The sequence below is a fragment of the Pyrgilauda ruficollis genome, unplaced genomic scaffold (genome assembly GCF_017590135.1).
Source record: "Pyrgilauda ruficollis isolate IOZ18807 unplaced genomic scaffold, ASM1759013v1 scaffold6, whole genome shotgun sequence".
Lineage (NCBI taxonomy): Eukaryota > Metazoa > Chordata > Aves > Passeriformes > Passeridae > Pyrgilauda > Pyrgilauda ruficollis.
This window is the reverse complement of record NW_024527710.1, coordinates 7947394-7968274: the sequence shown is the minus strand read 5'-3', so window position 1 is coordinate 7968274 and position 20881 is coordinate 7947394. Positions and strand designations below refer to the sequence as shown.

Sequence of the window (20881 nt, the reverse complement as noted above, 5' to 3'; positions counted from 1 at the left end):
GCACGGAGGAGCCCGGCCAGGCACCTGCAGAGCGGCACAGGCAGAGCTCTGGGGCTCTGAGCTGGAGGCTGCTCGCTGGCCAGAGGAAGCAGGAGGCTGGAGGAGCCATTCCTGCCAGGAGGACACGCACAGCATTCCCCTGGTTAGTGCCCTTCCCCTCCTGGCGCTCTCTCCCACAGCTCCTGTGGGCAGGACGGGGCCAGGTGCGGCTGGGAGCTCGTTGTTATTCCCCTCACAGTGGTGCTGTGAACATTGCTACGATTTGTTGCAGCTGTCAAACTGAACGAGTACTGAGTGAAATACCCTTTTCCTCAGGCTGTTTCATGTTTTTCCTTAACATGCTAATGGTGTTTTAGGAACAGGTTTTCCTCTGTGAGAATTTCACACTGTTGTGACTCCTTCAACTTCAATGCATTTTTGAGTCAGCACCGTAGTTGTATCAGAAGAGAAGTATATGACTTGTTCTGCTGTAGATAGTGTATCTAAAAAAAAAAAAATTGCAAAATAGTCAGTGTCATCAATTTCCTCCCATTTTCTTGGTGGGTACAGTTTGAGAATTGGAAGATTTTTGTTCTTTTCTAATTCTAGTTATTTTTTCCCTCACATAGGTGGCCCTGGCTCTGGCAAAGGTAGCCAATGTGAACAGTTAGCCAAGAAATACGGATTTACTCACCTGTCCACTAGTGACCTTCTCCAAAATGAATTATTGTCATTATCAGAGAGAAGTAAATTGATCAAAGACATTGTGGAATGTGGTGAACCTGTGCCTGGCGTGAGTGATGGTTTTATTTGGGGTTCTAATAGTTGAACAAAGGCAATGGTAGGTATATTGTCTAAAACAGTGGAAATAGATACTGCAGCTGATGGTTCCCGTTTCAGTAAAATTAATCTGTAACCTCAGGGAGACATTTCGTCTTTGCCAAATCCGTGGCACTTGTTTCCCTTTTCAGTGCCAGTATTTCTTTATGTTTCACATAGGCAATACATCAGACATGAAATACAGTGAGACAGATGCATTGCAAAATGTAAGCGTAAGTACAGGAAACAGAAACTTTATGTCCTTTTTATAGCGTTACATTTCAGATGCAGAGCTGGTCCTCCTGGCAGCTATTTTAAATTACAGTACCTGCAGCAGTTCCCTGCAGAGCTGGCTGCCATCCCAGAGTAGCTGGACTGCAGCTTAATGGAGATTGTGAAGGCAGAGGGTGCTGTTCTCAGCTGGACCTGACTTTTACACGGCAGGTCCACAGTCCCAACTCTTGGTGGGTCTTCTGCAACTGCAGCTAGGTCAGAGGATGTGTTTGTTAATGAAAGATATTGGGAAATGTTGCTCAGGGGAAACTAAAAGCTGTGCTTAGGCTTGATTTTGATTGCTTTTCTCTTCAGTGTGTTTGGTCAGATGGGGTCACTTTCCATGTAATATAATTATACCGGTGACATAGCAAAATGCAATCAGATAGAAAATGCTGCAGCAGTACTCTAGAATTTCACAGGCATTAACATTCATTCTGAAACTACAAAATATTCTGAGCTATCTGGAGGGCACTTTGGGAAATCTTGGGTGGATTGCAGCATCAGATTTGTGTGGCATAGTTGGTCCTGAGAGAATAAAAAGCAGGGTGCCCTGCTACCTGCAGGACAGAAAAACACCTGCATTCACAGGACCCACTTACAGCCAAACAGGACCATTTTCAAGGGTGTAGGACTAAAGTCAGTGCAACAAATAAAGGTATAAATCTTTCTTATTAATTAACCAACTAATTCCCTCTCTTTCCTGTACAGGGTATTGTTCTGGAGCTACTGAAGGAAGCTATGGTTTCCAAGCTAGGAGACACAAAAGGTTTTCTGATCGATGGGTATCCCCAAGAGCTGAAAGACGCAGAAGAGTTTGAGAGCAAGGTGACCGTACAACTGTAATGCTGTTGTAGCTCCTGTAATTCTGCTACTGCTTCAGTCCCTCTCTTCAGCTGATTGCAGCAAGGACATGTAAAAAGCCAATCCAGCTGAGCTGTGCTGCTGATCACTGAAATTTTGGCACCCCATCAGTATAGCAAACAGCTGTTGCCCTTACCTACAAAGAATCTAGCATACAAGGAGAAGTAGAGGCTGATTTTATCTAAATTTAATGTAAACCAGAAACAATTCACATTTAGGGGAAAACATAATTTTAGAATCAGTTTTCTGGTTCTAGTGGATAGTGCTGTACTTCTCATGAAAATCTGGTCAAGCACTATCTGATGCAGGATCATAAAAGTATGTATCTTCACAGTTAATATTTATTACCAGTAAGCCAGCTCTGCTCAAGCTTGCTGCCACTTGAAACAGCCAAAGACAGATTTAATTTTTGTGGTGAGTAACAGGTGGCACAGCCATAAAAAGAGCGTTCTGCAAGTGCCTGCGTGGCAGTTCCGAGAGCTCTCGATTTCCTCAGTATGTGCTAAGACCTCGTGAGAAGCCTCAGCCGTGCATTTCTCAGTCTGCAGGAAACACTCTCTCTGAGCCTATGAGTGAATCTGCCAGGGTTTGGGAGAAAAGAAGTGGTGAATTAGGGATGATAGTATATGCTACATTATACACTCCAAAAATGTCCTAAACAAGTTTATAAGGTAATAAAACTTAAATGAATCCCCTGTTTTCTTGCTAAGCCTTTAGCTGCTGTATTTATTTAGTTGATTACCATAAACGCCTAGCAAGATTTAGGCATCAGAAGCCAAACAAAATAATGAGAAATGGGATTTGCCATAGAAGTCATTCACAGAAATGTTGACTTATTAGTCCCTTTAATAAAATGCTGTAGACTATTAAAAAGATGCTGGAGATTTCTCTCATTTTGTGTCTAAGGAGGAACTATTTCAGCAGTGCTGTTTCTCTGGCAGGCATACATGTTGGTGTCCTGTGGACACTCCTCTATATTATGAAATGGGATTTAGAGATTGGAGTGTCCTGCACTGAGGCAGGCAAATAAATCCTAATGCATCCCATGATGAAGCAGAGCTCCTTAAGTTCCCTGAAAGCAACAAAAGGTCCCATAGTCCTGGACTATGGCATTTGGAGTAAAAGACAAGGACTTTAAGTGACTGTTTTGAATGTGCTAAGTCCCCCCTGTTGTGCCTTGTATCCACTTTCCACAGGCTGGCAGTGAGCTGCTCAGTAAAACTGTACAGATTTTTTCAATGAGATGTTTTTGAGATAATGCTTTGCAGTTCTTTCCAAAGGGTGATGAGAAGTTCTTAAATTATGACTGAATGAAAAGAGATGCACATCAGGCCTCACTAATTAATGGCAGCAAAGTACAGATGAATAATGCTACATATCTACATGATATGTGAAAAGCTTTATAACTGTTAACAAAGACCTGTCCTATTTAGAAGACATCAAGAATAATGCTTATGCTTCAGAGCTTGACTCATAAACAGAATGAGCTATGTAGAAACAGCTGATTTTCCAGCCAGTTTTACCCAATTCCCTTCTATGATGCAATTGTATTTTTCCCCAGCCATAATTCTACAGAAGCACAAAACTCTGTTCCCTCCTCAGTCTTCCTACAAGGTGAAAAAATATTTTAAAATTACATATTCCGCAGCACCAGGCGGGAAGTACCCAGTGAGACAGAGTAAAGACCCAAAACATTAGACTTGTTTGTATGTATTATTTAAGCTAAATTGTGTCAGGAAAATCATAATTAAAAAAAAAAAAAAAAAGTAGTGAAAATTGCTGTAATACCTGATAAGGGCATTAGTTTCACTTTTTGTGGGTTTTAGTTTGGAAGAAAGATATTTCTGTAATGGTTTGAATTCCAGATAGCAATACTGAAACTTCTAAGAAAACCATGTACATTTTTCAAAAGCAAATCAGACTGAGTGTATCAAGCAAGATGCTATTATCTGGTCCTATCAGTCAGTAGACTCCTTCATATCCTCATTGTAAGGAATAAAAGGAATTATTTCCCATTTATTCTATTATAATTAGAACAAACCATGGAATTCCTCATGTAAAACTGGGAGGAAATAACTTCTCACTATCCTAATCCAGTTATACAAAAAGGGCATTTGTTTAAGCCATTTATTAAGCCCACATCTTTTTTTTTTTCATTCTCTGTGTCTCTTGCACTATTAAAACTGCCTTGTTGGCTTTTTTAATCCCCAAACCCAGTGCTGCTACAGCTAATAGCATTAATGTTTTCTGTGTGGAAAAAATGGGTAGATAAAAGCCTGTCATTGAACTGTCTGACATAATCTCTTGGCTTCAGCTTCTCTTAGAAAGTCATTAAGGGTAGTAGAAAGGTCAACACAATCCAGACATCCTCAGTCAAAGGCAGAAGGCCCGACATGAAATGTTTACCTTTAGAGTATTTCTTCCTTTGAGGGATGTCAACAAAGATAACAATGACAATATATATCGGTCATTTAGACTTTCTTTACTGTAGCCATGGTAAAAATGTGATTTTGTAATTGTCACTAGTGTGAAGAGCAGTCATCTTTTTCCAACACTTCTCACTTTTTCCTAAAAAGTGTTTTCCAGATCCCTGCTGGAAAGGGAAGGAATGATGAAAAGACTGAGCTTGTCATTGAAGGATTAAATACACAACTGCATGGAAAAATTAACTTTTTTCCCTACTGATCCTGTAATACCTTTATTTTGCTTGAGACAGTGGAATTTATGGCTTTAGATTCAGCCCAGCAGGTTTTGCTCATACAAAATCCTGTGTCAGAGTACTGTGCCTGAGCAGGGTGCGTGACAGTGCATGCCAAGATTTATGCTAAATGACATATATATTTTTCAGTGTTTCAGGGAAAGAATTATGATGAATTGTGTTTAGAACTTTTGGCTCTCTCCTGAAATACCATAAAGAACATTTTGCACTTTCTTGCCATTTCTTTTCTTCCCATAAAGTACAGCAATATCTATGATCAAATGTAGAAAGAGACGATTATTTATGATCTTTGCCAGGCCTAAGAATAAAAATAAATAAATCTGTATTTATTTTTATTAGAGAAAAGGACAGACTCTCCCTCATGACTAGTTTGGCACTAGCCAAACAACATTAAATGACCAGCTTCCCATAGAATTTGGAAATTACTTACCAATTTGAAAATGCAGAGAAATGTATCACATCCTTCCGTTGCAGCATGGGGAGGAATGGTGTGGGTACACTGCAAACAGGGATATAAAATACTCTGTGACATAAAGTAATTCACAGGATGTATTCCTGTGAGTATTTGATGGTGTCCCTGTGCCTGTTGTTACTCATTTCTGTCTCAAGTGGGTACACTTTTATGTGAACATTTCCTGCTACTGCATCTTGAAATACTAAGCTAAGTTTACCACTCCCTTTTCACACATTGAACAAAGAAAAGGCTACAGATATAACTGAGTCAAGTATTGCATAAGTCCTGTACTATTTGCATCAAGCAAATAATGAACTGACACTCTTCAGTCCAAGTAGCCAGAATTTGTCAGATCCTGTCTCGTTATCTCTCTGTGCAGAGCCCAGGCAAGCACAGCCTTACTCCTCAATGCTGGCATCCCTTGGTGCTGCTACAATGAGGGGTGCTTGTTAATAAGCATCTCCATAGACAAATACTATTTGCTAACAGATTTCTTGGTGACTGTTTTGGTGTTATCCAAACAAAATCTGTTTTGCAGGGCCAGTGCTTTGAATGTTTGTTGTTTTCCTTCATCTCTAGATTGGGGAACCAAAGCTCGTGCTCTGCCTGGACTGCTCTGCAGAAACCAGGGGCAGTCAGAACTCTGAGAACACCGAAACTACTGAGGACAGGATTGAAAGCTACTACCAAGCATCAAACCCTCTGATTGCATACTATGAAAGCAAGACACAGTTATGCAAGGTAAATACTTGACCTTTTAAATTAAATTATTGCTTTTTACTTCAACTATATGAGCAGTATTTGGAAAACACCGACATGGCACCATTTATGAACTGTTCCCACACTTTCCAGTTGTTCTCATTTTACAATTCCCTGGTTTGTTTGCAACTTCTGCAAACTTCTGAGATCCACAGTACAGTGTGAAAGAATAAAACCACAGATTTATCCTTAGTCAGAGAACATATCCTGAATCAATAACTCATCTGTGTAGAATCTCTTATTTAAAATAAATTCTAGAAAGCTTTTATTTAAGTATTAGGATTTATTACTAAATAAGGGCTTTCAGAATAAGGATGAAAGATTATGTTAATCCAAAGCCCTTTAGTAAAATTTTCAAAACTGACAGTGTATATCCTGAAATAAAACAGGCCTTCATACAAGAGAGGTTTTTTTTTTCTGGAATAAACAACATGGTTATATTAATTTCAGTGAATTGCCTCAGTTTACACCTGCTCAGGATGTGATCTTTTAAGCATTCTTTGTATTCTATAATCAATACTTCAAGAGAAGCAAGAAAAAGTGCACTTAGCTGGCACATCTGTAGACTCATTTATATAGAATTTTGGGTTTTTTTTTCTTTGTTTCTCTGCTCTGTCATGGCAAACTGTCCTTTATTTCAGCTACAGAAAGATCTAGTCCTACTGCTCTGTCTTGTCCTAAAAGAGAAAGAATCCAATAATAGTTTCTGAAAATATTATGGGATCTATTTTTTCTAGAGGCTGTATCAAACATGAAAATCACCTGCCCCAAAATTTTCTCCTTTGCCAAGTTCCCAGAAGAGAAATGTGCAGCTAATTTATGCACCAATATCCAGACCTGAGGACAGGGTAAATGACACAATGCTGAGAAAAAAGATACTCAGAGGAAGAGTTCTGATTTGTGGCTTCTCCTAATCCCAAGAAATGCACATAAGACAAAGCCTAAGTGGCAGAAAAAAGTTCCTGCTTACTTTTCATCTTTAGGCGTACAAAGAATTATGTGGTTTATTTGTTTTTTCTTTGAGAAGCTATCTTGCCAAATTGCAAGGATGTGCCTAACTAAGAATTCAGTACAATACACAATACACCAACACAGCACAATGCCAAGGAAAACAGAGCTCTCTGTCTCAATATCCTATTCCAGGGAGCTGAGCCTACCACAGTGTTTCCCTTTTTGAAGCGTCAGGGAAGTGACAGCCCCAAAGAGAGTGAAACTGCACTTAATACTTTCACACAGATTTTGCAGGCGTGGTCTGCCTCATTTCACTTGACAGGGACTTCCTTTGCCCTTCCTTAATGCTTCTTCTGCAAGTTCCTGCTCTGTCCCCTACATAATAGCAAAACATGCAGTCCTTTCTTGAAAGCTGCTAGCACATTAGCTCCTTAAGGAACCTGCCAAATCTGTGGGTCACAGCTGGATATGTGATTTGTACTTTTACCATTAATTTTGGGGAAGCTGACATTGTGTGTTTGCATGTTAGAAAATATCTGTGCTTTGCTTGAACTGTGTCTACACTACTTTTCTTACAGTGTCTGTGCATTGTCTGCACTTGCTTCAGGTGAATGTGGTGTTTACCATATATCCATCTTCCAGGTGGAACCATTGAATATGAAAGCTGTGTAAAATCAGCTGTATAAACATTATTGTGGAAAATGTGTTTTAAAAGTATTTTAGTGGTGAATGTGTTTAAGCTACATGTATTGAAGAAAGCAGAGAGTCAAGGGGAAGTTTGCAATTCCCAGGGCATGGGGTTAGTTTCTTATTTATAGCAACAGATTTTACACGCAGCCAAGCATTGACATTAGCAGCCACTGGGTGTTCTCTGAATGATGAAAGGAAATTCAGGTGGAAAGCAGAAAAACTGACAATAATAACTTCTGATCAAATATATCAAATATAGCTTCTGACTGCTTTTTTTTTTTTTTTTTTTTTTTTTGGTGCAGGCTAAGCTAAAATAGTCTTTCGGGTTTTTTTATTTGTAATTTCATGCACGCAGAAGACTGAGACTTTACCTAGAGGCAGTCTAACATGTTTAATATTTTTCTTTCCCATTTTAATTAACACATCACATATTTTCAGTGCTGGGGATTTGTTCATTCCAAAGTGGGTTTATCACTCTCCAACACTGACCAAAGCTGGCTGAAGATGTTAGTGCTGCCATGGAGATGCTGCTGCCTCTATAACTCTGTTTCCGGAAAGAATTGTGTGTGTGTTTCCTACCCATTTCGGATAAAGCCACCAAAGTTACTTTACCAGGGTTGATTTGAAGACCCCTTAAAATAAATTCTCATCTGTATTCATGGATTTATTTTAAATGACCCGTGTAACTACAGATCAGAGGCTAGTGTACTCTTTTTCTTAGGCGAAGCTGGTGGGATTCAAGAGCTTCAGGGAAGCGATGCCTTCCTGAAGGTGCTATTTGGTGACCCAGATCAGTCTGTGATCCCACAGTAAGCAGTGGCTAAAGCATCTGAAGAGAAGCTGTTTAAGGGATGAAGAGAAGAACTGTCTTAAAGAATCTTTGATTCCTGCCTAGGTTTGGTTTTTCAACAGAAGCAGCTCTTCAGTGAAAGGCCCACGTGAGCTTTATGTCCCTTGGGATCGCAGCAATGTACTTTCCTAAGCATGCAGAGGAGTGGGTGTTGAGATTCTAGAGGAATATTGGAGTCTAAATCCCACTAACTTCCACAAAGATTTGGCATTAACCTTTTCTAGCCAGCTTACTGCAGTGTGTGGCTGAGGGCCACTAAATTCTAGGTATTAATTGTGTAAGTGATGTTTTATAGGCTTGACAGTGGCACCCAGCTCCACCTGGCCACGGGAAAGAAAATCAGAAATAGACTTGTGTAACAAGAAAATGGGGTTGGCATACTGGTGTAATATAATTTCTCCAGTTTAAAATCTAAATTTAGGGTTGGAAAAAATTTCCCACAGACTGGGAACAGCACATGACAACAGCGGGATGTATTTAACTTGTCCTATCTGCTCCAAAGGTTTTCAGTCCTGAAACAGGCTGATTAAATATGCAAATGTAAAATTCAGTCCTGGGCAGAAGGCCAGCAAAAGGTCTGGTGTGGGAATTAGATGTTGGCTGTGCACTCAGCAGAGGAGGAACTGATCTGTCACACCACATCAAGGTGTGGTGAGAGTACAGTGTTAAATGAGCTTTCTTACTCTGTGCACTGGAACACAGAGTAAGAAATGCTTTACTCCATTTGGAACAGGCTTTAAGGCATGGTTGGATGGAGTCTGACAAACACAGTGCAGACAGAAAAACTCAGCTCTGACCTGGCTTGCTTTGCACTCATTTGGAATTCTCTCCCTGCTTTACTTGCACAGAAGAGACAAAGGTATATGGTTGTAACAGCATTCCCACTTTAATCACTGAGGATTTTATGACTTTTCCCAGCCTGGAGTGATTGTGCATAGGTGCACTCATAACTAATATGATATGTGGAACTGGAACATTTTTCCAACATTTTTTCTGCGGACCTCTGAACAAGAACAGTGACCTGGTGAAGCTGACAAATGATCAGGACTGTGTTGGAAGTTTCCCTTTGGCCAAGATTCCCTCTTTGTGTTTCTGCTCAGCAGTGGAGGCTTGAGGCATGCATGGACTGAGGGTGAAGGTTTTGGGTGCAGATGAAACACCTGTGAACCTGACAGGAATAAACAACAGCAATCCTTCCAGCACCCTGCTGAGTTGAAGAACTGTGTACATATTTGCAAGGGAAGATGAACTGACTGAAGAATGAAGGGCAAAGACAACAGTCTCCTCACTTTTCTGCTGAGGCATTAAGTTTCTAAATTGTGTTCTGGAAGGTAAAGTTGTGACTAAAAAGTTAGAAATTTTTCTTTCTTTTTTTTTTTTTTTAATAAATTCATGTTTTGGGGATTTAGTTTAATATCCCATAATTTCTTTTGTAGTTAGTTCCAGAATACCCACCTAAGGAGTTGCAAGTGGCTGCTTTTCAGTAAAGAGCTTGTACTGGAAATGCAAGGGCTGAAAGCACTGTTCTCAAAAACACTGCCTGCAAGCTGGCTGGTTCTGTGGGAATCAGGTGCTTCAGATAAATGACATTAAATGAAATGAAACAAAATGCATTATAGTAGTAGTAAGCAGGTAGACAATGTTGGTTTTAAATCTATTTCTCAGTGAGCTCCAAGGCAGCTGGACAGAAAAGTGCATCTGAAAATTTAGTAGACACGTACTTGTGTTTTGACATGGCTAAATGTAAATCCCTTTGAATATATGGCTCTCTCTCAACTGAGAAGAAAGGGAGGGGGGAAAAAGATTGTTTTTAATATCTGACTCATCCTTTAAAGCTTTTTTGAAGTGACAGTATGTAGGAGGGTAGTAAGTAAAAGAGAAGAGCAATGCCTTGGTAGTCAAGCAAGACAGCCCCGATCCTACCTAGCTAACATGAGACACCTGGTAGGTGTCTTACATACAGGTTTCCTATTCAAAGTCTGAGGAAAAGGGCATGAGTATAACAAATAAGCCAAGCAGGGCAGAGCAGAGGATTAAGGGTGCCCAAAAACTCTGACTCTTTCAGATCACATGCTGTGAAAGCTGAGCCTACAAAATCCAACAGGAAATAGTTTTTCCGTGCTTATTTCCTTTCATTATTTTTTTTTTTCTCAGTGCTGTTCTACTATTTCTTTCTAAAATCACTTGCAGGCACATTTTCCATAACCATTATGAAAGAACATGTGACCATCCACCCTCTCCCAGCCTTCCACTTGTGAGCCTTCCCTTGCTGATGCCATTCTAAGTGCGTGTGGGGAGGGGCGACCTCCCCCTTTCCAGAAGGGGTAATCAATGGTAATAGAGAGAGCAGTTATGTGGTTTATTTCCATCTTTTGAAAGGTTCTCAGAGGGCCATTAACCCTGATAGATAAGGATGTGGGGAACAAAGGAACAAGTGATTCTCTATTCCCCCCTTGGTGCTTTGTGGCCCATTAGATGAGAAACTGATCTAGAAAGATACATCAGAAGCTTTAGCAGGGGATCATGGATAAAACACAGCAGAAAATGCATGTCTAACGTGAATAGGTCTCGGGGCAGTGTGTTTCAGTGGATTTACACAGCTTGATCCATTGCTGTGAGAACCACGTGCTGCACAGTCTCAGAGAGATTTTCTAACACACTCTAGTGACAAAGACATAAATGTTAGTGACAACACAGCTGAGCTTGACTGACCTTCAGTACTGAATTCTACCTACTGAATTCATTCCAGAGTCTGTCCTCAGCCATCCTCTCTACAGACAGTTAGTTTCTTCTCAGTGGCAGTATATGTTTAGAGCTCTAAATTTCAAAACCTACAACAAAGGTAGATTTGTTGACAGAAAACTTAATTGGTTGATTTTAATGACAAAAGGAGCAATATTGTACTATAGGGATGGTTACTCCAGTAATTTTTCATATAAGCTCATTAAATTTCTCTGTATTTGAAGTTACCAAAAGCCATAGCTGCATTTCAAAACTGTGGAAAACTGTATATGGATCTTGGTTTATGATAAGTCAGCCTTAAATAGCCTTGAAAACAGGCCTAATTTATGAGGTTTGTTAGAATCTGAGGAAGAGAAGTCCACAGTTTTTTCTCTGGAGCCGCTGAGAGTGTTGTTGAATTACTGCAGTACTAGATGAGAATTATTGGCACATTAAGTTAGTTTTGTGCCACAATGTTAAGTTAGTTTTATGAATTGGGCCTTTGTTATTTAGGAGGCCAGCATGGGAAGCACTGGGGCTGTCATTAGTCAGGCCCATCCATATTTTATTGCTGCTGTTAGGAAGTCAGCATTCCAGCCCATCATAAAGGGTGGCGGTTTCCATGCTTACAGAACTAATTCTTCATCACAGCTCCCTAGATCTAGACCTGAGTAGCATTTCCTGTTCTAAAGAGGTCACCAAAAAGCCAGTGGCAATCAGCTGATAAGATTAGACAGTGCAGAAGTATTTATGAAGTCAAAAGATAATAATAATACATATTAAGATGACAGCTTTGAAATGGCTGTGGCCTTCACGCTGCATGCAGTATATTTCCTGTGGGATAGCCATATGAAAATAGCTGTCTTGGCAGTTGAGACAGGCCAAACCGGGTGTTTTATAGCAGGTGAGATGGCAGCTGCTGGTCTTGTTTTAACTGGAGAAAACAGACATTTGGTTCAGAATGGTTCATCACTCCCATTTTCTCTTTTTGCCTTTGTAAGTACCCCCCACTTCTAACCACTTCTGAAAGAGGTGCAGCCCTTGTGGGGGAACTGCCCTTTCTAAGGCATCAGCACATGCCTGCCTCTGCCTCAGCTCTACAGAGAGCAGCAGCAGCAGCAGCAGCAGCAGCAGCAGCAGCAGCAGCAGCAGCAGCAGCAGCAGCAGCAGCAGCATGAAGGGCAGTGAGGAGGCCTGGGAGCTGGCCCGGGTGCCGAGGGCAGCTCAGCTCCCGCTGTCACACACCCTTGCAGTGGGCCCGAGGGGACAGGGCCCAGGCAGGCTCAGCTCCTGAAGGCTGGCCTGGCTGGGTACCCAGAGCTGGAGCTCTGGCTGTGGAATAGGCTGGTGAGATGTGCCAGCACTTCCCACAGGATGCAACAGGGACCGAACTTCGCAGCATCTGCGGGTGCCACCGAGAGTGAAACCCAAGCTCTGGAGAGTGCCTGCAGTCCCTGCTGGAGCTCTGCAAGGAGCAGCTGCTGACTCCCACACAAGACTCAGCACCAAGGGACTTAGATGTACATTGACTGCTGTACAGGAGCTGGCTGCAAGACAACATCATATCTGAGCAGAATTTCTTGGCCTATTTAAAAATACATTTATTTGAACATGAAATTCCTTTAATTCTCCTGCAGACCAGAGATGGCAAAAAGTATTATAGGCAAGGATGCCCCCTTCAAACACTACAATTGTCTGGCTTTCTAGTCAGCAACTTGGAGATGAAAATGCAGCAGTTCAGAAAAAGATCCTTTCACAAAGCTGTCATGGGTCCTTTTAATCTTGTGCAAACTTCATGTCATGCATGCATGAAAGACTAAGCATGGAGAAGCAGAGAAGAATCTTGCTTTTGAGTAAAGACCAAATAACTCAGCAGGCATTTGAGGAAAGGAATAATCAGCAGAAGCATCTGCATGGAGTACACAGCCGGTGTGAAAGCTGCTTCTGTCACTGCTGTGAGAGCTGAAGACAGCTCTCCTTCCTCAGGTGACACAGCATGGGATGGTCATGAAACTCCTTGCTCAGAACAGCTCAGTTCTGCCTCATGCTTTCCAAGGAACACAGGTATTACTGGCTGCAAGTGCCATTCCTCTGTGCTGAAATGCAGCTCTCATCTTCAGCACAGGAAAGTAAATTCATCTTGTTTTTGTGAAGTACAGTGAAATGAAAAATAGCTTGGTCAGAAAACTGAATCTTTGGGGTGTTCAAGAAAAAAATTGCTTCAATGAAAGTTAAGTTCTTATACCACAAAAGCAGTGCCCTTCTAAAAGATAGGGTCAAAGGATGTCATAAAACCAGAACTAATTCACCAAGTTTCCAAATACAAATGCATTTGAATACATTGATTTGCTAAGTTACTGTGGAGTGGCCAAAACCCAGAGTGCTGTGCAGCCCTTCAGAAGGACCTCACCAGGCTGGAGTGATGGAGGAGACCTTGGCAACTGCTCTGCATCAAAGGTGTAACTTTACTTTAAAACATGAGTACTTAAAGCTCCCTCACTTGACTGCTGTACTTTGCTACAGACAATCCAGCCTGCAGAAACCTCTTACAGAAATCTGTGGAAACAAAATGAGTAACCTGGTTTATTAAGCTGCTCCTCTACATTAGAATGCTTCTACCATGAAGCAGGACAACTTCCATTTTATATTAGACCAGTTTTTTGTTGCAGTGTTTAGGTTCTGAGATAAATCTTTGTAACTTAATCAAAACTGGTTTTTTTGTGCTTCACAGGTTGATGCAGAAGGAACACAGGAGGATGTTTTCCTGGAAATCTGCAAGACAATTGACTCTTTTCTGAAAAAGGAAGAGGCAGCATTTTTTTCATCAGAAATGCAGTAATGGTGTGTAAGGTGTGTACACAGCCTTGCCCACATGCACCCCACAGCCATGATTTGCTGGTCAAAGCAGAGCTGCTCCCTTGAGAGGTGCCTGGAATGTGTGCACGTGGCATTACTCTAGATGAAATCTTAGTTCTGCAAGTACACTCAACAGAAAGTGGTCTGTATGCTAACCCCACTCTGGGAACTGTATTTTGTTTTCTTGGGCATTTGCTCTTCATGAGCTAAAAGCAGCAAGGTGAGCAGCAGCTCTGGTTTTGTATTTCATGGTCACACACATTCCATGGGAAACAGAGCAGTGCCTGGCCAGCAGGGAGCTCTCCACCCACCCGTCGCTGTCCAGCAGACTGACATTAGGGTTATTGCATACAAGTTTCCCATTGATTATGATTTTCTTTTTATTAACAGCATTAATTTTTGTGGTGTCACTTAGCTTGTTCTTGGGCTTTAGTGCCTGAAACCTGTTCTCTGTAACACGCAGCTCTAAGAGAGCTGGAATTAGTCAAGCTGCAAGTTAAAATAACCTTTTCACACGTCCCCAGAACACTGTTGCAAGGAGAAAAATTCATTGAAGATACAGCTGAATGTTGTGGAAGTCTGTCAACCCATTATTGGGAAGCAGACACCATTTTTGAGACAGTCTTGTCTTCTGCTGGGAATGTTACGATTTTATAACTGACTTCCCACTTTTGTGAGCTGAGAATGTATTGTATTGTATAGTTAAATGTGCAATCCAGTAATGATCCATATTAACAGCACTTGTGCTATAGCTATTAAAGTCCATATATAAAGTTGGTTATGAGCCAGAACATCTCATGTCATCTTTGAATTTCACTTTGGAAGTATTTTAAATGCAAAATTCAGATCATCATCTGTTGTCTTGTACTGGCATTGCCAAAACTTGGGAAGGTGTGGTGGGGTGGGAAACCAAAAAACAGGAAAATGTCAGGGATTATTTGATTCGTACTGCTTGCACCTTTAGTAAGCCATTTATCTGTAATTTGCAAAAAAGTCTGTAAAAGTGCTATCGTATTTCCATTAGGTTAACTAAAATATTGTGGAGTTTCTTTGGTAATACTGACAGCTAAATAAAAGCTTGTTTGACATTGCTGTAAAGTAACTGCATCCTCTTACTGGAACTACTGGATGAATTTACAGTGAAAGTGGGTTGCATGATTGCTTGTAATGTCAAAGGTGTACTTTATGTAGCAGATTTGCATTTTTAAAGTTACCTTTCTTGTAATGAAGACATAATACAAATAAAACATGTACAAAAATGAGGAGTAATGATTTCTGTTACAGTATATGTGGGTTTAATCCTTTTCAAAGCACAGTACATGACTTGAAAATATAGCTCAAATCAGCATGCTTACAGAGTATGTCCTTTTTCCAATCAGGGCAGATTCTTCTGTTTCCTTTTCTTCCTTAGCATTTGCCCTGTAGATGCCAATTCAATTATTTTTTAGGGTCTGTTTTACGTATGTTCTTATCCTTCATATCATGGATGTTCCTTCTTCCCTGGGTCCTTCTATAGCCTACATTTTACCTCTGGTGCTCTGGAAGTGCTTCTCCAGCTCCAGCCATGGCACTGAGCAGCAGCAGCAGCAGCGCCTGCAGAACCACGGCAGCTCCCCAGGGCAGCTCTGGCCACACCAGCCCTGACACACCAACAGCTGCTGCTGCTGCTTTTTAGAAGTAGAACACACTGCAGTTACCACAAAGTTGCAAATTCATCTGGGTAGGTTTTCTGGAGTATTTTCTATGATATTTAATTACAGTAAAAGTTATAAAGTGTGGAGTCTCACACTTGTGCAGGATGGGAACAAAGGCAACATACAGCTGCTATTTTGTTGGGATTTTTAAAATCGAATTACAAAAATTATTCACCATACACTTTAATTTTTATTTCTGCTTCTTCTGTCTTTTCTGTGTAAAAAACCAAAAAAAAAAAATCCCATGCTTGATTTGGTGTTATGTGCATTAGATACCTATTTGCATACGTTCATAATGTATGCAGGAGCAATAGCTGTATATGCATGCATAGGGAAACATTAATATTTATACATATTCAATAAAATAGGACTTATCCAAGACACTCTTGAGTGATTCAGACTTGAAATTATCCTTTGGCTTCCAACCTTGTTCCAAGGATACCAAGATCTTTTGTTCTTTCCAAGTTATCCTAAACTGATGACTATTTTCTCTAATTCGCTTTTCTTATTTTATTCCCATTATTTTTTCAGGATATAAACAGAAAATGAATGTTACCACAGATCCTCTTCCTGATAATACACCTTCACCAACTCTAGTTTCCTATAAAGACCATGAATGATGTGGAAAGCATATTTTTATGGTCTTAGAAAGCCTCTCAGAGCAGTATCTTTTTCAATTAAAACTAAAATACATCATGTGAGTTTTGTGTTGTGTTTTTTTAAGGTTTATTAAATTTATCTAAGTATAGAGATACATAAGATATGCTTACATATCATACTTGCTCAGTGTTTTAGTAACTGTACTGTATTACTTTCTAAATAGATTAAATGCCTACATTCTTTTTTTTCTGAAGCCAAAAATAGCTACACCTAAAGTTACTGCAAAAATACTGACCAATTTGTAATTAAAGTTACTAGGTGCAGCCAGCCAATTATCCTTCCTATTGCCATCTTTTGAAGTCAAATTAGTTTTGTTTTCTAGCTAATTGCTCTGAGTATTCTAGCTTCAAAGCAACTGGAAGTCTACTACAGTTATAAAATAATCAAGTGTTTCTGAATCACAAGCTATACATTTCAATAAAAAATATATTAAGTAAAATATGTCACAATAATTACAAAGCTTCTCAGACAATGGTATACACTGTACCAAGGCTACTAAAATCTGGATTTTCTGTGGTCTGACAAAGAAGTCTGTGAGTGAGGAAGGAGAGAACTGGAATGCTAATCCTGCCGGGGCCAGAGCGGGACGAGCCCCGGGCGGGAGCGGCAGAGGCGGCGCCGGGTGACCGATCCAAGGGTCCTGTCCAAACTTTCCATCTTGATTAAAGAGTCAGAACTACACAGAAAGGAAGTCACAGCAAGCATTCTATATATAAACAGACTGTATCCACATAGTTTATTTCTCACAGTTCTCCTGACAATTGAACATTATTTAAGAACATACTGTATACACAGATAAGAAGAAACATACAAAATGTTTTAAATGATGCACAACAAAATCCAGCAGTATAAAAGAATGCATGTGAACCCTTGCTCACTGCTCAGGCTAAATTTAATCACTGTTTAAATAGTAATAAAAATACAATCTTTCATGGATCTTGTGCAGACTACAAAAGAGGAAAAATTATTACCATATATATGATTTATATTAGGCAGTTTTCTTTGATGAGTTGCACTAACAACTCCAAATACAGAGGCAGAAGGCTGTGTATTTTATTTTAAAGGAGTAAATGTTGAGTATTAGAGACTTTACACAGTTACTAGCACTGGCACTTTTCACCATATTTTGTACACATCACATGATCATCTTATATAACATTACATTTAAAAAATATATCTGAGTGACAATTTTATAACATTCACACACCATGAGCTGGTTAAGGAAGCAATGCCACAGTTGCCCCCTGTAGTGCTTCACTGTTGGTAAATAGAGTTCATTGTGGTTTAAAAAAAAATTTAAAAAATTGAAGGTCAACATGATTAAGCAGCTCCAATTTAATAAAGGCCCGTAGCCAACCATTGCTGAGACAGTGAGTATTTTTAGAGTACAGCCTAGAAGCAAACACTGTCATTGGTTAAAACCTTGCCTAAAGAAGTCAGTTACTGTGCTGAAAACTATTTCACAACAAAACTGCAAGCTACTAAACTGTTTTTATATAAATACTTCATCTCCTCTGGATCTCATTATAACCAAGTTCTTCAAAGCCTTTGGAATTTACTCTGTCTTTAATGTGTGCTCTCATTTCTGGCTCACCCTTTTGTATGTGTTTCTTTTGTTTAGATTCACCACCTAAAAGTGACTAATGTGGTGAAAGAAAAGTCTCCCAGTGAAACCTTCTGCACACTAGGAATGTTCAGCTGCTGTTCAGTGATCTAGAACCATGACAGCTCAAAGCTGTAGTTTGACAAGTACACCCAGGAAGCTGTCATGCTGTGAGTGACATTTCAGGGAAAGCAGTCTTTCCAAAATGTGCACAGAATTAACAATGGTGCCATTGTTATTTTTCAAAGAGGATAGTAAACCCAAGTTGGTAGATCTGCTTCCCATGTCATCTATTTGCTGGAAAGTAGTTTGGGTCAAGATAATTGTAACTGGTGCCCTGGGACATGCAGTAGTCTCTGTCTAAAAATGTCTCTGCTCTGTAAATAGGTTCTAACTGGTGATCTTCCTTATGAATCTCTGTTTCATGCAGACTGCAAGGGAAAGAAAAAGATAACAGTTTAAAAGTCAAATACTTTCCTTATGTTTAACTTTCAGAAACAGTGATCATATTAACAGATTCAAACCAAATTGGATAGCAGTTCATTCATAAAGTCTAATTCCCTCCCCATTTAACTGTACCAAACCTATCTGCCTGGTGTATTAAAAAAAATAAATTATACATCCAGAATCTGCTAACAAATGCCCACAAAGACATGCTAAATTATCTTCCACTTTATTCAACACAGGGTATACGTGTCCTGTGCTGGAGCAAAGATTTCCACCCTACATAGCAATTCTGCAGCAGAGAGATTCAATCTAATGACAAATAGCACGTAGAAGCACAGGCTGCTCACCAGTCAGAACACGAATCACAGAAATCCAAGGACATTTCTTGAGGGCAGTCTTGGCAGTGCCACCGAACACCCTGGATAGGTTCAATCCCGCAGTTATCACACTGTGGAGCAGATGGAAGAGCACTGAGAGAGCAGCAGCTGGAGGCAGCACTTCCATGCTAACAGTGCACACCAATTCACCCCAAGGCAATCTCTGTGTGTCCCTGTGCCACTGCCAGCCCCCACAGCTGAATTCTCCTCACCACGTGGATAAAGAAGTCCTCATTCTCCAGGAGAGGCCCTCCAGAGGCCTGAGGATCCATCAACCTTTGGCCTTGCTTCCCACTCCCCAAATGCTCCACCTTGGCATCACCCTGCTCGAGAAAAGCAGCCCAGCCCTGCCTGCAGACCCTCTTATCCTCAGGTGGCTCCAAGAACTGCTGTGACACAGCACAAGGAGAAGATGTTTCACACAAGCCCAGCCACATGGAATGTCAGCCTTTCCATGGCAGAGGGAAGCAATATGACCAGACCAGGAGAGCTTGTTGGGCTGCTGGGGGCTGTGAATCAGGGCACAACAGAGCACACTGATGCCCTTTCCAGCTCAGGAAATGCAGTAACACATCATGAGTGGGCTGGAACTAAAAACCAGATGGCCCGGAAGGAAGGGGAATAACATGTTCAGAGAAGGAAACAGAGGTCTGGAACTAAAACTGAGCAAGGTGACAAGAACTGATCCCATGTGCAAGAGTGTGGCATGAAGAGAAAAAACGACAAAGTAAAAACAAAACATGAAAGACTAGATGAAAAATTCACAGTGGTACAGAAGAGGGACAGAAATGCAGAAGTATTTGATCAAAAACAAGAAACCAGGAAAATGGGACTTGGAGGCAAGGAGAGCTTTTCAAAAACCTAAACTACGAAGAGTGCTGCAGAGACAGGACTGAAAAGTAAAACAGATTGTGGGAAACAGGACTGTGCTCCCATAGCTCATCCTCCATCCATCTCTCAGAACCTGACTGGCTGTCTCGGCATCTCTGGAACCACTGGAATCACTGGCACAGCAGCTGCTCCTGCCCCCACTGAGGCACTCAGGGTTACAAACACCCCTGCCACAGCTGCACCCCTTCTGTCCACAGACGGCTTTTGAGTGTGAGGGCTGAGAATGAGGAGGGACCAAGCACACCAAGAGCTGTTCTTTGAAAATACCAAGTTCAGAATAATGCTACAACTGAAAAATTGGCTCCAGTTATCTGAAGTTGAGAACCAAGACAGTGGAAGCCTTGACCTTAATTTTTGTGCTCCAGCTCCCCTCTGACCTGTGAAACAGAAATAATACTATGCCTTTCATTTTTTAATGAAGAAAAGAAGTATTTGCAAATTGCTTGGATATTATAGCAGTGAAAACCATAAAAAGCCCACAAGGGATTCAATAATTCAATATTCAAAGCACAGGTTGAATAATGTGTAGTAAATGAGGCCAAAGGCTGTGCAGAACCAAAACTGCTCTCAATGGCTGCTTATTAGGTGAGGTCTGTCCAGCTCACAGACTGAATTTCCTGAGGGAAAACAGCCCATAATCACCTGATTTCTCAGCTTACTATAATGCATAATACAATCAAACTCAAATGCAAAGAAACTTTCAAACTTCAAATGCTTGACACTGTGTAATGTCAATTTACTTCTCAGGACAATTTTATGTAGAAAAAGCAGTTTGTTAAAGTCTGGTCTGCCTGATTGAAGTTTAAAATTTTTGGGGGAAGAAAATTATTATTTTTAATAATATTATTTAAAAAATCCCCACGAAATGAAATACCAAACTAATACCATGCCAACTAAAACCAACAAAAATAAGAAACACCTTGGTGGTCTCATAACTTAAATCTGTCAGTATCAAGTGACGAGGCTGTCTTAATTTTACAGTCAATTTGAACTGAACCCTGAACTAAAATAAATCCATCTCCATAACACTAAATTAGAAAACCTGTCCCAACAGCTACAGTAACCAGTTAGACACAAAATCCCTTGCAAACCAGAAAATAAGATTTCCAGACTGCCTTTTCTTTCATGTTGTCTCTTAATGGTTGTTGCTCGGACAACACATCAGTTTAACTTCATGGTTTTTATCTTAATTTTACATAAATATTGTTTTATTAAAAAATTATTAATCTATTATCCAAAATCTCTGTCCCTTCTCTGGCCTCAGGTGGAGGCAA

The 20881-nt window shown here is 40.4% G+C and overlaps 2 protein-coding genes across 3 annotated transcripts in view; one reads left to right on the top strand and one right to left on the bottom strand.

The window, feature by feature from the left end:
• Positions 1-15194, top strand: part of AK5 (adenylate kinase 5) — an 83545-nt gene extending 68351 nt beyond the window's left edge. The window contains exons 11-14 of the mRNA XM_041482997.1: positions 609-772; positions 1783-1899; positions 5688-5849; positions 13811-15194. Of these exons, the coding sequence (XP_041338931.1) occupies positions 609-772; positions 1783-1899; positions 5688-5849; positions 13811-13918 (551 nt within the window). The 3' untranslated portion in view covers positions 13919-15194. The remainder of the gene's footprint in view (positions 1-608; positions 773-1782; positions 1900-5687; positions 5850-13810) is intronic.
• Positions 15195-15213: 19 nt separating this feature from the next.
• ZZZ3 (zinc finger ZZ-type containing 3) overlaps positions 15214-20881 on the bottom strand; it is a 58324-nt gene continuing 52656 nt past the window's right edge. For both annotated transcript variants that reach the window (XM_041482996.1, XM_041482995.1), the window contains exons 12-13: positions 18687-18787; positions 15214-18323 (exon numbers count right to left, since the gene is read on the bottom strand). In XM_041482996.1, coding sequence (XP_041338930.1) covers positions 18179-18323; positions 18687-18787 — 246 coding nt within the window. In that variant the 3' untranslated portion in view covers positions 15214-18178. The remainder of the gene's footprint in view (positions 18324-18686; positions 18788-20881) is intronic.